Source organism: Crinia signifera, chromosome 7 (genome assembly GCF_055691185.1).
Source record: "Crinia signifera chromosome 7, ASM5569118v1, whole genome shotgun sequence".
Classification (NCBI taxonomy): domain Eukaryota; kingdom Metazoa; phylum Chordata; class Amphibia; order Anura; family Myobatrachidae; genus Crinia; species Crinia signifera.
The window spans coordinates 1,888,034-1,905,882 of NC_139223.1; the positions used below are offsets into that span (position 1 = coordinate 1,888,034).

General features: G+C 52.5%; 1 protein-coding gene across 1 annotated transcript in view; it reads right to left on the reverse strand.

Annotated features, from left to right (window-relative positions):
• Positions 1–1,157: 1,157 nt before the first annotated feature.
• The window catches only part of ITGAL (integrin subunit alpha L), a 218,150-nt gene continuing 201,458 nt past the window's right edge, over positions 1,158–17,849 (reverse strand). Inside the window, exon 30 of the mRNA XM_083152209.1 lies at positions 1,158–2,849. Coding sequence (XP_083008335.1) covers positions 2,700–2,849 — 150 coding nt within the window. The 3' untranslated portion in view covers positions 1,158–2,699. The remainder of the gene's footprint in view (positions 2,850–17,849) is intronic.

A 17,849-nucleotide genomic window follows, 5' to 3' on the forward strand; every position in this document is an offset into this window, starting at 1 on the left:
GAACCAGGACCAAGGCCCCGGAACCGGACTCTTCTGTCCAGGAGCCCCGGACCCAGGAACCGACCTACGGGCTCAAGGTAGGTAAGTATCAGTGTGTGTGTTATGTGTGTATTAAACTTTTATTTTTCAGGGTGTCAGTGTGTTTTATTTAACTATTTTTTGTACTGTAGAACTACAAGTGCCAGCGGGCCCTTTAATGCCCCGCATGCTGGGACTTGTGGTTCTCCAAGTCCCAGCATGCGGGGTAGGCTTGCTGGGACTCATAGTTCTACAGTAGAAAACAATAGTTTTTCTTCTATTTTTTACACTATCCATCAGCCCGATGCCCACCGCCCAGGGGCATCGGGGACAGCCCCGGACTTTCAGCATGGGTTGGTAAGTCCTGGAGGGGGGGGACCCCTTCATTGGGGGGGTCCCCACTTCCCCAGGACCCCTGCACATGCTGACCAGCCTGGGGGATAATGCTTTGGCCGCTGGACCTTATATAATAAGTGTCCCCCAGCTGTGGCATTACCCTGCTGGCTGGTTGGGTCTGGTGCTGGTTCTTAAAATACGGGGGACCCCTAGTCATTTTGTCCCCCGTATTTCGGGAACCAGCGCCGGACCTTGAGCCTGGTGCTGGTTTCATTAAATCAAGGGGACCCCTATTTGTCGGGGACCCTGATTTTATGTCACCAGCACCGGCTCAATGAGCCCGGGGCTGGTTATGCTCTGGCGGGGGACCCCGCGCTGGGTTTTTTTTCTTCATTTTAACTGTTTAAACTTATTTTTACACCAGAACCCTGCACAGATCATTGCGATCTGTGCAGGGTTCTGGCTAATTCGCCCATCAGAACCTGGTCTGATTTTTGGGCGAATTATAGACACACTTTATACAAATCGCATACCATCAAATATGCGATTTGTATACTTTTTCATGTGAAAACATCTGGATGCGATGTGCTGCGAAAAGCAGCCATCGCATTTCCAGTGTGTCCAACTTGTTGGCCAAAATCGCACTTTTTTCACATTTTCGCAGCTCATTAAGTATGCGAAAATGGAAAAAAATGCGATTTCGGACGTTTTTGCGAAAAAACTCGGAAAAGTCTAATATTCTCAACCCATAGAATGTCACCCATGGTGAGGGAGGGGGGCACAGTGTGTGGGGGACAAACGGGTTTGTAAAGCACATTTTCTTTATTTTCATGCAATCTGATAACAGAACTGTACCCAGGATGACAGACAGAGGATCATATATGAGCGTGTACTGGGTGACACATACATTGTATGACACATGCAGTACACAGTATGACATGAGCCTGCACCAGGTGACACGTAATATGACAAATAAGCACAGGGTGACAAGACCGGATGATGCTACTGATGCACTTAGACTATGGGGAGAGAGCGGGGATTAGTTTGGGGCATCAGTAGTATTGGGGTGCTGGAGTGAGTGCAGGGTTTACTTTGGGGCATCAGTCCCAGTATTGGGGTGCTGTAGTGAGAGCGGGGATTGGTTTGGGGCATCAGTAGTATTGGGGTGCTGGAGTGAGAGCAGGGATTAGTTTGGGGCATCAGTATTCCCGGTATTGGGGTGCTGGGGTGAGAGTGGTGATTAGTTTGGGCCATCAGTAGTATTGGGGCGCTGGGGAGAGATGGGGTGTTAGTTTGGGGCATCAGTAGTATTGGGGTGCTTGGGTGAGAGTGGGGATTAGTTTGGGGCATCAGTAGTATTGGGGTGAGAGTGGGGATTGGTTTGGGGCGTCAGTAGTATTGGGGTGAGAGCAGGGATTCATTTGGGCCATCAGTAGTATTGGGGTGCTGGGGTGAGATCGGGTGTTAGTTTGGGGCATCAGTAGTATTGGGGTGCTGGGGTGAGAGCGGGGATTCGTTTGGGGCATCAGTAGTATTGGGGTGCTGGGGTGAGAGCGGAGATTCGTTTGGGTCATCAGTAGTATTGGAGTGAGATTGGTTGTTAGTTTGAGGCATCAGTAGTATTGGGGTGCTGGGGGTGAGATCCGGTGTGTTTGGGGCATCAGTAGTATTGGGGTGAGATTGGTTGTTAGTTTGAGGCATCAGTAGTATTGGGGTGCTGGGCTGAGAGCGGGGATTAGTTTGGGGCATTAGTAATCCATGTATTTGGGTGCTGGGCTGAGAGCGGGGATTCGTTTGGGGCATCAGTAGTATTGGGGTGCTGGGGTGAGAGCGGAGATTCGTTTGGGGCATCAGTAGTATTGGGGTGCTGGGGTGAGAGCGGGGATTCGTTTGGGGCTTCAGTAGTATTGGAGTGAGATTGGTTGTTAGTTTGAGGCATCAGTAGTATTGGGGTGCTGGGGGTGAGATCCGGTGTGTTTGGGGCATCAGTAGTATTGGGGTGAGATTGGTTGTTAGTTTGAAGGCATCAGTAGTATTGGGGTGCTGGGCTGAGAGCGGGGATTAGTTTGGGGCATTAGTAATCCCTGTATTTGGGTGCTGGGGTGAGAGCAGGGATTCTTTTGGGGCATCATGAGTATTGGAATGAGAGCAGGGATTAGTTTGGGCCATCAGTAGTATTGGGGTGCTCGGGTGATATTGGGTGTTAGTTTGGGGCATCAGTAGCATTGGGGTACTAGGGTGTTGGGGTTTTGAGAGGAAGACACACAGGTGATAATGGGCTTCTCTGTCACCTGCCCATATGGTGTTTGGCGGTGTCCATGTAATTATTGGGGGTTCTGTCAGTGTCATGGACTCTCTGCTTTCAGTGGCTCCTGGGGACTTGGCTCCTCTGTGTCCTTCACGGTTCCTCCTCCATCAGGAGAAATCAGCTGCTGCGGGTCGCTGTCTGGAACATTCTCTGCCATCCGATCTTTGTAACGCTTAAAGAATCCGCACTGAGGAATTACCAGCAACAGGGTAAATAGGCTGCACTCTGACCCCAGATTCACACATCACACACTGTACACACTCACATACACTGTACAACACTATATACTACATACATTGCACACTGTACACACACACACACACTGTACAACACTATATACTACATACATTGCACACTGTACACACACTGAACAACACTATATACTACATACATTGCACACTGTACACACACACACACACTGTACAACACTATATACTACATAACAAGGGAAGAGAAGAAAGACTGTTATGTACGTGACGCACTGTTAGGACAAGAAAAATTAATAAAATGTAATCTTTAATTGTTTATTTTAAGATTTGCGACATATAAAAACAATTGCCAAGGAGGCAAAGAGGAAGAAACAAAGTGTTTTTAAAAAAGGGGATATAGATCCTCTCAAATTGAACCCCAATGTCCTGTTCCCAGTGTAATTGCTAGATTAGGTGCGTGTTGCTGTATATCTTACAGTGTGTACCCACTCATGAAATGAACAAATCTGTTACAATTTTCACTTAATTAAGTTACTTTTGTTTAATATTAGTTTAGAACACAGATTGCTCCCAAGGACTGTGCAGATAAATTAGGACAGCAAAGTAAATATGTCTGTTTGGTCCTTTTAAACATCAAAAAAAGGGGTTGCCGCCTAGTATCTGCACAGATATTGCGCAGTGTGTAGCACAGTCTTAAATAATAACAGACTACGGGGCCGGCTGGTAGTATACGTGCCGTATTTCACATCTAAAGTGTACCCGTTAGATCTGATATTGGGAACACAAATCGGCTGTTAGTGTTCTCCGCCGTTTGTTTGGTTCCTCTCTGCAGGGAAAGTGGCTTGTAAGTATGCCACTGTTCCCAGCTGTGCTGGTAGTGCGTCAGTGTCTGTGGGGAGATCACAGTCAGTGGTGAGGCTGTGATTCTCCAACTCGTAGACCCGCCTCGCGCTCCGTCACTTGACACTGCGCCTAACAGAGGGACGCACCGGCCGGCTGCTGTATTTGCACTGGCGTGCTGTAATCACATCTGAGTCTTGGGAGACCGTGGTCAGGTTCTGACCCCACAGCTCCTATCAGATGCGCCCTCTGTGAGTGGATACTGTAACGCCCTATACATCAATCAAAATACATTTCATGGGGGAAGGGGACATGGGGATATTTCACACACTAAGTGTGTATGGTCAACGCGCATGTCGCCACCAGCTTCATCAGGACCAAAGTTTGCAGTGTCAAGTGACGGAGCGTGACGCGAGTCTGCGAGTTGGAGAATCACAGCCTCACCACTGACTGTGATCTCCCCACAGACACCGACGCACTACCAGCACAGCCGGGAACAGTGGCATACGTACAAGCCACTTTCCCTGCGGAGAGGAACCAAACAAACGGCAGAGAACACTAACAGCCGATTTGTGTTCCCAATATCAGATCTAACGGGTACACTTTAGATGTGAAATACGGCACGTATACTACCAGCCGGCCCCGTAGTCTGTTATTATTTAAGACTGTGCTACACACTGCGCAATATCTGTGCAGATACTAGGCGGCAACCCTTTTTTTGATGTTTAAAAGGACCAAACAGACATATTTACTTTGCTGTCCTAATTTATCTGCACAGTCCTTGGGAGCAATCTGTGTTCTAAACTAATATTAAACAAAAGTAACTTAATTAAGTGAAAATTGTAACAGATTTGTTCATTTCATGAGTGGGTACACACTGTAAGATATACAGCAACACACACCTAATCTAGCAATTACACTGGGAACAGGACATTGGGGTTCAATTTGAGAGGATCTATATCCCCTTTTTTAAAAACACTTTGTTTCTTCCTCTTTGCCTCCTTGGCAATTGTTTTTATATGTCGCAAATCTTAAAATAAACAATTAAAGATTACATTTTATAAATTTTTCTAAATAACAGTCTTTCTTCTCTTCCTTTGTTATTGCTCAAATTACTGTTGAAGTGACAGCACACCCCACATAATAAAGTCTATGAACATTGATTGAAACAAGGGGTACCTTATAAACACTGCCAGTGCGATTGTTCACCCCCCCCCCTCTTTTTGTTCCTATATACTACATACATTGCACACTGTACACACACTGAACAACACTATATACTACATACATTGCACACTGTACACACACTGAACAACACTATATACTACATACATTGCACACTGTACACACACACACACACACACACACACACACACACACACTGTACAACACTATATACTACATACATTGCACACTGTACACACACACACTGTACAACACTATATACTACATACATTGCACACTGTACACATACACACACACACACACACACACTGTACAACACTATATACTACATACATTGCACACTGTACACACACACACACTGTACAACACTATATACTACATACATTGCACACTGTACACATACACACACACACACACACACTGTACAACACTATATACTACATACATTGCACACTGTACACACTGTACAACACTATGTACTACATACATTGCACACTGTACACACTGACACACTGTACAACACTATATACTACATACATTGCACACTGTACACACTGTACAACACTATGTACTACATACATTGCACACACTGACACACTGTACAACACTATATACTACATACATTGCACACTGTACACACTGACACACTGTACAACACTATATACTACATACATTGCACACTGTAGCATAGTAACTTAGGGCCTTATTCTGCTCTGTACGCGGGGACCTCACACCGTTCACGGAAGGGAAAAAACCTGTCCGCAAAAGTACGGTCATTGTGGGCGGCATGTGGGCGTTTTTATGGGAGGGGCCGGAATAATGAGGAAAACTGGGCGTAAACATGGGCGTACACGGGGGTGTGCACACAAAATGCACAGTGCCACAACCGCCTCGATCGGCGAACGCACCGTGCATTTTGGCCCAAACACAGGCGGATGCCAAAGATAGCTCCAGACCACCCCTAGAGATAACGCATGAGAGCGGACGCCTGGGTCTGCTAATTAACGCTGATTACTAGTCAAACACATACACCTGAATGTAATAAGCAATGCTGCAGCCTATTAAGTCCAAACCATTATTTCACTACCTGCAAGCCACACACAGCACTCAAACACATTGGAAGCTTATCTTTCTACACTTCTCTACATGTAAAGGTTGGTTTCATTTTAGGTAAGATTCATTCTAAGACCTGCTTATATATGTCCAGGTAGTTATTTTACAACCATCTACACCCATTCAGAAAGTGTTTTTTTCTACTTTAAAAAGCAGGACACTCAATTCACAGAAGTCGACATGTGTCAACTTTTTCACTGTAACACAAACATAACAGTTTTTTATATGGAAAAATACACATAAACCACATCTAAGAGCAACAAGGATGTTTTTGGACTCAATTTCTACTTGCAATGTGGCGTACGCTCTGATGTACACCAGGTATCGGTAGCTAAGAGGGAGATCCGTCCATACACGGTAGCGTACGCTCAAGTGAACGCCACTCCCCACTCACTCTGTGTTTGTGACCGTCCGTGTGCGGCTGTTCTGTGGGCGGACTTTCGCTCACCGCGAGCGTACCGGAAACGTACGGTGAAACAGACCGTAAGTACGTTTCACCGACCTAACCAGAATAAGGCCCAATCCGCCCCTGGTCAGGTCCATTGAAAGCACACAGCTGATCACACTGGCCGGGTCCATCGGACATACACAGCTGATCATACTGGCCGGGTCCATCGGACACACACACAGCTGATCACACTGGCCGGGTCCATCAGTCACACACAGCTGATCACACTGGCCGGGTCCATCATACACACACAGCTGATCATACTGGCCGGGTCCATCGGACACACACAGCTGATCACACTGGCCGGGTCCATCATACACACACAGCTGATCATACTAGCCGGGTCCATCGGACACACACAGCTGATCACACTGGCCGGGTCCATCGGACACACACACAGCTGATCATACTGGCCGGGTCCATCGGATACACACACAGCTGATCACACCGGCCGGGTCCATCATACACACACAGCTGATCACACCGGCCGGGTCCATCATACACACACAGCTGATCACACTGGCCGGGTCCATCAGACACACACAGCTGATCACACTGGCCGGGTCCATCAGACACACACAGCTGATCACACTGGTCGGGTCCATCATACACACACAGCTGATCACACTGGTCGGGTCCATCATACACACACAGCTGATCACACTGGCCGGGTCCATCATACACACACAGCTGATCACACTGGCCGGGTCCATCATACACACACAGCTGATCACACTGGCCGGGTCCATCATACACACACAGCTGATCACACTGGCCGGGTCCATCGGACACACACACAGCTGATCACACTGGCCGGGTCCATCATACACACACAGCTGATCACACTGGCTGGGTCCATCATACACACACACAGCTGATCACACTGGCCGGGTCCATCATACACACACAGCTGATCACACTGGCCGGGTCCATCATACACACACACAGCTGATCATACTGGCCGGGTCCATCGGACACACACAGCTGATCACACTGGCCGGGTCCATCGGACACACACACAGCTGATCACACTGGCCGGGTCCATCGGACACACACACACAGCTGATCACACTGGCCGGGTCCATCACACACACACAGCTGATCACACTGGATGGGTGCATTGGACACACGCAGCTGATCACACTGGCCGGGTCCATCAGACACACAGCTGATCACACTGGCCGGGTCCATCAGACACACGCAGCTGATCACACTGGCCGGGTCCATCAGACACACACAGCTGATCACACTGGCCGGGTCCATCAGACACACAGCTGATCACACTGGCCGGGTCCACCAGACACACACAGCTGATCACACTGGCCGGGTCCATCAGACACACGCAGCTGATCACACTGGCCGGGTCCACCAGACACACGCAGCTGATCACACTGGCCGGGTCCACCAGACACACACAGCTGATCACACTGGCCGGGTCCATCAGACACACACACACAGCTGATCACACAGGCCGGGTCCATCGGACACACACAGCTGATCACAGTGGCCAGGTCCATCATATACACACAGCTGATCACACTGGATGGGTGCATTGGACACACGCAGCTGATCACACTGGATGGGTCCATCAGACACACACAGCTGATCACACTGGCCGGGTCCATCGGACACACGCAGCTGATCACACTGGCCGGTCCATAGGACACACGCAGCTGATCACACCAGCCGGGTCCATCAGACACACACAGCTGATCACACCGGCCGGGTCCATCATACACACACAGCTGATCACACAGGCCGGGTCCATCGGACACACACACAGCTGATCACAGTGGCCGGGTCCATCATATACACACACAGCTGATCACACTGGCCGGGTCCATCATATACACACAGCTGATCACACTGGATGGGTGCATTGGACACACGCAGCTGATCACACTGGATGGGTCCATCAGACACACACAGCTGATCACACTGGCCGGGTCCATCAGACACACACAGCTGATCACACTGGCCGGGTCCATCGGACACACGCAGCTGATCACACTGGCCAGGTCCATCACACACACACAGCTGATCACACTGGCCAGGTCCATCAGACACACACAGCTGATCACACAGGCCGGGTCCATCGGACACACACACAGCTGATCACAGTGGCCGGGTCCATCATATACACACACAGCTGATCACACTGGCCAGGTCCATCATATACACACAGCTGATCACACTGGCCGGGTCCATCAGACACACACACAGCTGATCACACCGGCCGGGTCCATCAGACACACACAGCTGATCACACTGGCCGGGTCCATCAGACACACACAGCTGATCACACTGGCCAGGTCCATCAGACACACACAGCTGATCACACCGGCCGGGTCCATCATACACACACAGCTGATCACACAGGCCGGGTCCATCGGACACACACACAGCTGATCACAGTGGCCGGGTCCATCATATACACACACAGCTGATCACACTGGCCGGGTCCATCATACACACACAGCTGATCACACAGGCCGGGTCCATCGGACACACACACAGCTGATCACAGTGGCCGGGTCCATCATATACACACACAGCTGATCACACTGGCCGGGTCCATCATATACACACAGCTGATCACACTGGATGGGTGCATTGGACACACGCAGCTGATCACACTGGATGGGTCCATCAGACACACACAGCTGATCACACTGGCCGGGTCCATCAGACACACACAGCTGATCACACTGGCCGGGTCCATCGGACACACGCAGCTGATCACACTGGCCAGGTCCATCACACACACACAGCTGATCACACTGGCCAGGTCCATCAGACACACACAGCTGATCACACAGGCCGGGTCCATCGGACACACACACAGCTGATCACAGTGGCCGGGTCCATCATATACACACACAGCTGATCACACTGGCCAGGTCCATCATATACACACAGCTGATCACACTGGATGGGTGCATTGGACACACGCAGCTGATCACACTGGCTGGGTCCATCAGACACACACACAGCTGATCACACCGGCCGGGTCCATCAGACACACACAGCTGATCACACTGGCCAGGTCCATCAGACACACACAGCTGATCACACTGGCCGGGTCCATCATTCACACACAGCTGATCACACAGGCCGGGTCCATCGGACACACACACAGCTGATCACAGTGGCCGGGTCCATCATATACACACACAGCTGATCACACTGGCCGGGTCCATCACACACACACACACAGCTGATCACACTGGCCGGGTCCATCACACACACACACACACAGCTGATCACACTGGCCGGGTCCATCACACACACACAGCTGATCACACTGGCCGGGTCCATCACACACACAGCTGATCACACTGGCCGGGTCCATCATACACACACAGCTGATCACACTGGCCGGGTCCATCACACACACACACACACACACCGCTGATCACACTGGCCGGGTCCATCATACACACACAGCTGATCACACTGGCCGGGTCCATCACACACACACACACACACACACAGCTGATCACACTGGCAGGGTCCATAAGACACACACACAGCTGATCACACTGGCCGGGTCCATCATATACACACACAGCTGATCACACTGGCCAGGTCCATCATATACACACACAGCTGATCACACTGGATGGGTGCATTGGACACACACAGCTGATCACACTGGCTGGGTCCACCAGACACACACAGCTGATCACACTGGCTGGGTCCACCAGACACACACAGCTGATCACACCGGCCGGGTCCATCATACACACACAGCTGATCACACAGGCCGGGTCCATCGGACACACACACAGCTGATCACAGTGGCCGGGTCCATCATATACACACACAGCTGATCACACTGGCCGGGTCCATCATACACACACAGCTGATCACACAGGCCGGGTCCATCGGACACACACACAGCTGATCACAGTGGCCGGGTCCATCATATACACACACAGCTGATCACACTGGCCGGGTCCATCATATACACGCAGCTGATCACACTGGATGGGTGCATTGGACACACGCAGCTGATCACACTGGATGGGTCCATCAGACACACACAGCTGATCACACTGGCCGGGTCCATCAGACACACGCAGCTGATCACACTGGCCGGGTCCATCGGACACACACACAGCTGATCACAGTGGCCGGGTCCATCATATACACACACAGCTGATCACACTGGCCGGGTCCATCATATACACACAGCTGATCACACTGGATGGGTGCATTGGACACACGCAGCTGATCACACTGGATGGGTCCATCAGACACACACAGCTGATCACACTGGCCGGGTCCATCAGACACACACAGCTGATCACACTGGCCGGGTCCATCGGACACACGCAGCTGATCACACTGGCCAGGTCCATCACACACACACAGCTGATCACACTGGCCAGGTCCATCAGACACACACAGCTGATCACACAGGCCGGGTCCATCGGACACACACACAGCTGATCACAGTGGCCGGGTCCATCATATACACACACAGCTGATCACACTGGCCAGGTCCATCATATACACACAGCTGATCACACTGGATGGGTGCATTGGACACACGCAGCTGATCACACTGGCTGGGTCCATCAGACACACACACAGCTGATCACACCGGCCGGGTCCATCAGACACACACAGCTGATCACACTGGCCAGGTCCATCAGACACACACAGCTGATCACACTGGCCGGGTCCATCATTCACACACAGCTGATCACACAGGCCGGGTCCATCGGACACACACACAGCTGATCACAGTGGCCGGGTCCATCATATACACACACAGCTGATCACACTGGCCGGGTCCATCACACACACACACACAGCTGATCACACTGGCCGGGTCCATCACACACACACACAGCTGATCACACTGGCCGGGTCCATCACACACACACAGCTGATCACACTGGCCGGGTCCATCACACACACAGCTGATCACACTGGCCGGGTCCATCATACACACACAGCTGATCACACTGGCCGGGTCCATCACACACACACACACACCGCTGATCACACTGGCCGGGTCCATCATACACACACAGCTGATCACACTGGCCGGGTCCATCACACACACACACACACACACACACACACAGCTGATCACACTGGCAGGGTCCATAAGACACACACACAGCTGATCACACTGGCCGGGTCCATCATATACACACACAGCTGATCACACTGGCCAGGTCCATCATATACACACACAGCTGATCACACTGGATGGGTGCATTGGACACACACAGCTGATCACACTGGCTGGGTCCACCAGACACACACAGCTGATCACACTGGCTGGGTCCACCAGACACACACAGCTGATCACACTGGCCAGGTCCATCAGACACACACAGCTGATCACACTGGCCGGGTCCATCAGACACACACAGCTGATCACACCGGCCGGGTCCATCATACACACACAGCTGATCACACAGGCCGGGTCCATCGGACACACACACAGCTGATCACAGTGGCCGGGTCCATCATATACACACACAGCTGATCACACTGGCCGGGTCCATCATACACACACAGCTGATCACACAGGCCGGGTCCATCGGACACACACACAGCTGATCACAGTGGCCGGGTCCATCATATACACACACAGCTGATCACACTGGCCGGGTCCATCATATACACGCAGCTGATCACACTGGATGGGTGCATTGGACACACGCAGCTGATCACACTGGATGGGTCCATCAGACACACACAGCTGATCACACTGGCCGGGTCCATCAGACACACGCAGCTGATCACACTGGCCGGGTCCATCGGACACATGCAGCTGATCACACTGGCCAGGTCCATCACACACACACAGCTGATCACACTGGCCAGGTCCATCAGACACACACAGCTGATCACACAGGCCGGGTCCATCGGACACACACACAGCTGATCACAGTGGCCGGGTCCATCATATACACACACAGCTGATCACACTGGCCAGGTCCATCATATACACGCAGCTGATCACACTGGATGGGTGCATTGGACACACGCAGCTGATCACACTGGCTGGGTCCATCAGACACACACACAGCTGATCACACCGGCCGGGTCCATCAGACACACACAGCTGATCACACTGGCCGGGTCCATCGGACACACGCAGCTGATCACACTGGCCGGGTCCATCAGACACACACACAGCTGATCACACTGGCAGGGTCCATCATACACACACACAGCTGATCACACAGGCCGGGTCCATCGGACACACACACAGCTGATCACAGTGGCCGGGTCCATCATATACACACACAGCTGATCACACTGGCCAGGTCCATCATATACACACAGCTGATCACACTGGATGGGTGCATTGGACACACGCAGCTGATCACACTGGCTGGGTCCATCAGACACACACACAGCTGATCACACCGGCCGGGTCCATCAGACACACACAGCTGATCACACTGGCCGGGTCCATCGGACACACGCAGCTGATCACACTGGCCGGGTCCATCAGACACACACAGCTGATCACACTGGCCGGGTCCATCAGACACACACAGCTGATCACACCGGCCGGGTCCATCAGACACACACAGCTGATAACACTGGCCGGGTCCATCAGACACACACAGCTGATCACACTGGCCGCGTCCATCAGACACACACAGCTGATCACACTGGCAGGGTCCATCATACACACACACAGCTGATCACACAGGCCCGGTCCATCGGACACACACACAGCTGATCACAGTGGCCGGGTCCATCATATACACACACAGCTGATCACACTGGCCAGGTCCATCATATACACACAGCTGATCACACTGGATGGGTGCATTGGACACACGCAGCTGATCACACTGGCTGGGTCCATCAGACACACACACAGCTGATCACACCGGCCGGGTCCATCAGACACACACAGCTGATCACACTGGCCGGGTCCATCGGACACACGCAGCTGATCACACTGGCCGGGTCCATCAGACACACACACAGCTGATCACACCGGCCGGGTCCATCAGACACACAGCTGATCACACTGGCAGGGTCCATCATACACACACACAGCTGATCACACTGGCCGGGTCCATCGGACACACGCAGCTGATCACACTGGCCGGGTCCATCGGACACACGCAGCTGATCACACTGGCCGGGCCCATCACACACACGCAGCTGATCACACTGGCAGGGTCCATCATACACACACACAGCTGATCACACTGGCCGGGTCCATCAGACACACACACACAGCTGATCACACTGGCCGGGTCCATCGGACACACACAGCTGATCACACTGGCCAGGTCCATCGGACACACGCAGCTGATCACACTGGCCGGGTCCATCACACACACACAGCTGATCACACTGGCAGGGTCCATCATACACACACACAGCTGATCACACTGGCCGGGTCCATCAGACACACAGCTGATCACACTGGCTGGGTCCATCGGACACACACACAGCTGATCACACTGGCCGGGTCCATCGGACACACACACAGCTGATCACACTGGCCGGGTCCATCGGACACACACACAGCTGATCACACTGGCTGGGTCCATCGGACACACACACAGCTGATCACACCGGCCGGGTCCATCAGACACACAGCTGATCACACTGGCCGGGTCCATTAGACACACACAGCTGATCACACTGGCCAGGTCCATCAGACACACACAGCTGATCGCACTGGCCGGGTCCATCGGATACACACACAGCTGATCACACCGACCGGGTCCATCGGATACACACACAGCTGATCACACTGGCCGGGTCCATCACACACACACACACACACACAGCTGATCACACTGGCCGGGTCCATCACACACACACACACACACACACAGCTGATCACACTGGCCGGGTCCATCACACACACACAGCTGATCACACTGGCCGGGTCCATCACACACACAGCTGATCACACTGGCCGGGTCCATCATACACACACAGCTGATCACACTGGCCGGGTCCATCACACACACACACACACCGCTGATCACACTGGCCGGGTCCATCATACACACACAGCTGATCACACTGGCCGGGTCCATCACACACACACACACACACACACACACACACAGCTGATCACACTGGCAGGGTCCATAAGACACACACACAGCTGATCACACTGGCCGGGTCCATCATATACACACACAGCTGATCACACTGGCCAGGTCCATCATATACACACACAGCTGATCACACTGGATGGGTGCATTGGACACACACAGCTGATCACACTGGCTGGGTCCACCAGACACACACAGCTGATCACACTGGCCGGGTCCATCAGACACACAGAGCTGATCACACTGGCTGGGTCCATCAGACACACACACAGCTGATCACACTGGCCGGGTCCATCAGACACACACAGCTGATCACACTGGCCGGGTCCATCAGACACACACAGCTGATCACACTGGCCGGGTCCATCAGACACACACAGCTGATCACACTGGCCGGGTCCATCGGACACATGCAGCTGATCACACTGGCCGGGTCCATCAGACACACACAGCTGATCACACTGACCGGGTCCATCAGACACACAGCTGATCACACTGGCCGGGTCCATCAGACACACACAGCTGATCACACTCGCCGGGTCCATCAGACACACACACACACAGCTGATCACACTGGCCGGGTCCATCGGACACACACACAGCTGATCACACTGGCCGGTCCATCACACACACAGCTGATCACACTGGCCGGGACCATCAGAAACACACACACACACACACAGCTGATCACACTGGCCGGGACCATCAGACACACACAGCTGATCACACTGACCGGGTCCATCAGACACACACACACACAGCTGATCACACTAGCCAGGTCCATCAGACACACACAACTGATCACACTGGCCGGGTCCATAAGACACACACACAGCTCATCACACTGGCCGGGTCCATCAGACACACACCGCTGATCACACTGGCCGGGTCCATCACACACACACACACACACACACACACACACACACACACAGCTGTTCACACTGGCAGGGTCCATAAGACACACACACAGCTGATCACACTGGCCGGGTCCATCATATACACACACAGCTGATCACACTGGATGGGTGCATTGGACACACACACAGCTGATCACACTGGCTGGGTCCACCAGACACACACAGCTGATCACACTGCCTGGGTCCATCAGACACACACACAGCTGATCACACTGGCTGGGTCCATCAGACACACACACACAGCTGATCACACTGGCCGGGTCCATCGGACACATGCAGCTGATCACACTGGCCGGGTCCATCAGACACACGCAGCTGATCACACTGGCCGGGTCCATCAGACACACACAGCTGATCATACTGGCCGGGTCCATCATATACACACACAGCTGATCACACTGGCCAGGTCCATCATATACACACAGCTGATCACACTAGATGGGTGCATTGGACACACACAGCTGATCACACTGACCAGGTCCATCAGACACACACAGCTGATTACACTGACCAGGTCCATCAGACACACACAGCTGATTACACTGACCAGGTCCATCAGACACACACAGCTGATCACACTGACCAGGTCCATCAGACACACACAGCTGATTACACTGACCAGGTCCATCAGACACACACAGCTGATTACACTGACCAGGTCCATCACACACACACAGCTGATCACACTGGCCGGGTCCATCAGACACACAGCTGATCACACTGGCCGGGTCCATCACACACACACACACACACACACACACACACACACACACAGCTGTTCACACTGGCAGGGTCCATAAGACACACACACAGCTGATCACACTGGCCGGGTCCATCATATACACACACAGCTGATCACACTGGATGGGTGCATTGGACACACACACAGCTGATCACACTGGCTGGGTCCACCAGACACACACAGCTGATCACACTGCCTGGGTCCATCAGACACACACACAGCTGATCACACTGGCTGGGTCCATCAGACACACACACACAGCTGATCACACTGGCCGGGTCCATCGGACACATGCAGCTGATCACACTGGCCGGGTCCATCAGACACACGCAGCTGATCACACTGGCCGGGTCCATCAGACACACACAGCTGATCATACTGGCCGGGTCCATCAGACACACAGCTGATCACACTGGCCGGGTCCATCGGACACACACAGCTGATCACACTGGCCGGGTCCATCAGACACACACAGCTGATCACACTGGCCGGGTACATCAGACACACACAGCTGATCGCACTGGCCGGGTCCATCAGACACACACAGCTCATCACACTGGCCGGGTCCATCAGACACACACAGCTGATCACACTCGCCGGGTCCATCAGACACACACACACACAGCTGATCACACTGGCCGGGTCCATCGGACACACACACAGCTGATCACACTGGCCGGTCCATCACACACACAGCTGATCACACTGGCCGGGACCATCAGAAACACACACACACAGCTGATCACACTGTCCGGGACCATCAGACACACACAGCTGATCACACTGACCGGGTCCATCAGACACACACAGCTGATCACACTGGCCGGGTCCATCAGACACACAGCTGATCACACTGGCCGGGTCAATTAGACACATGCAGCTGATCACACCGGCCGGGTAGGGATCCCCTGTATTTTGGCAACCAACAATGGGACCAAACAGCCAACAGGGTAATACCACAGCCAGTGTAAACTTTTTATGCAAGTTCCCCAGCCAAAGCATTCAACCCTGTGGCTGGAGGAGTTAACCCCTTGCTGATCTGAAGCCTGGGGCTGTCCCCGGTGCCCCAGGGTGGTGAGCACCGGGCTGATTGAATTTTGATGAGATGAGATTCAACTTTATTGTCATTACCCCAATTCATCAGGGCAACAAAATTGAGTTTTACATTAATCCGAAATACAGTATACAACAATAAAGCCTAAGTCACAATGTCCAACCCTCCATCAACCCAATGTAACATTCAATTCTAAAATAGCTCTAGGGAGGAAATTATTCCTCATCCTAGTCGTCAATAATCCAAACATTGCAATAGCCGGATGAGTGCTATCCTTTAAAATATTATGCGCCCGATGTACTGTATATATTATGGGCCTGATACAGTGGCGTAACTATAGCACCGCAGCCCCCGCGGTCGTGGGGGGGTGCTGTGCATGTGGGGGCGCCGGGTGGCTGAGGTGCTATAGTAATGCCCCCGCCCCCCATCCCCCGCAGGCTTACCTGTCTGCGCGCAGTGCGCGTCCCGGCTCCCCTCCTGGCTTCAATCAACTCTATGGAGACGGACCACGATAAAATGGCCGCCCCATAAAGCAGACAGTTCTCTGAAACTGTCTGCGGTATTGGAGCGGCCATTTTATCATGGTCCGTCTGCATAGAATTAATTG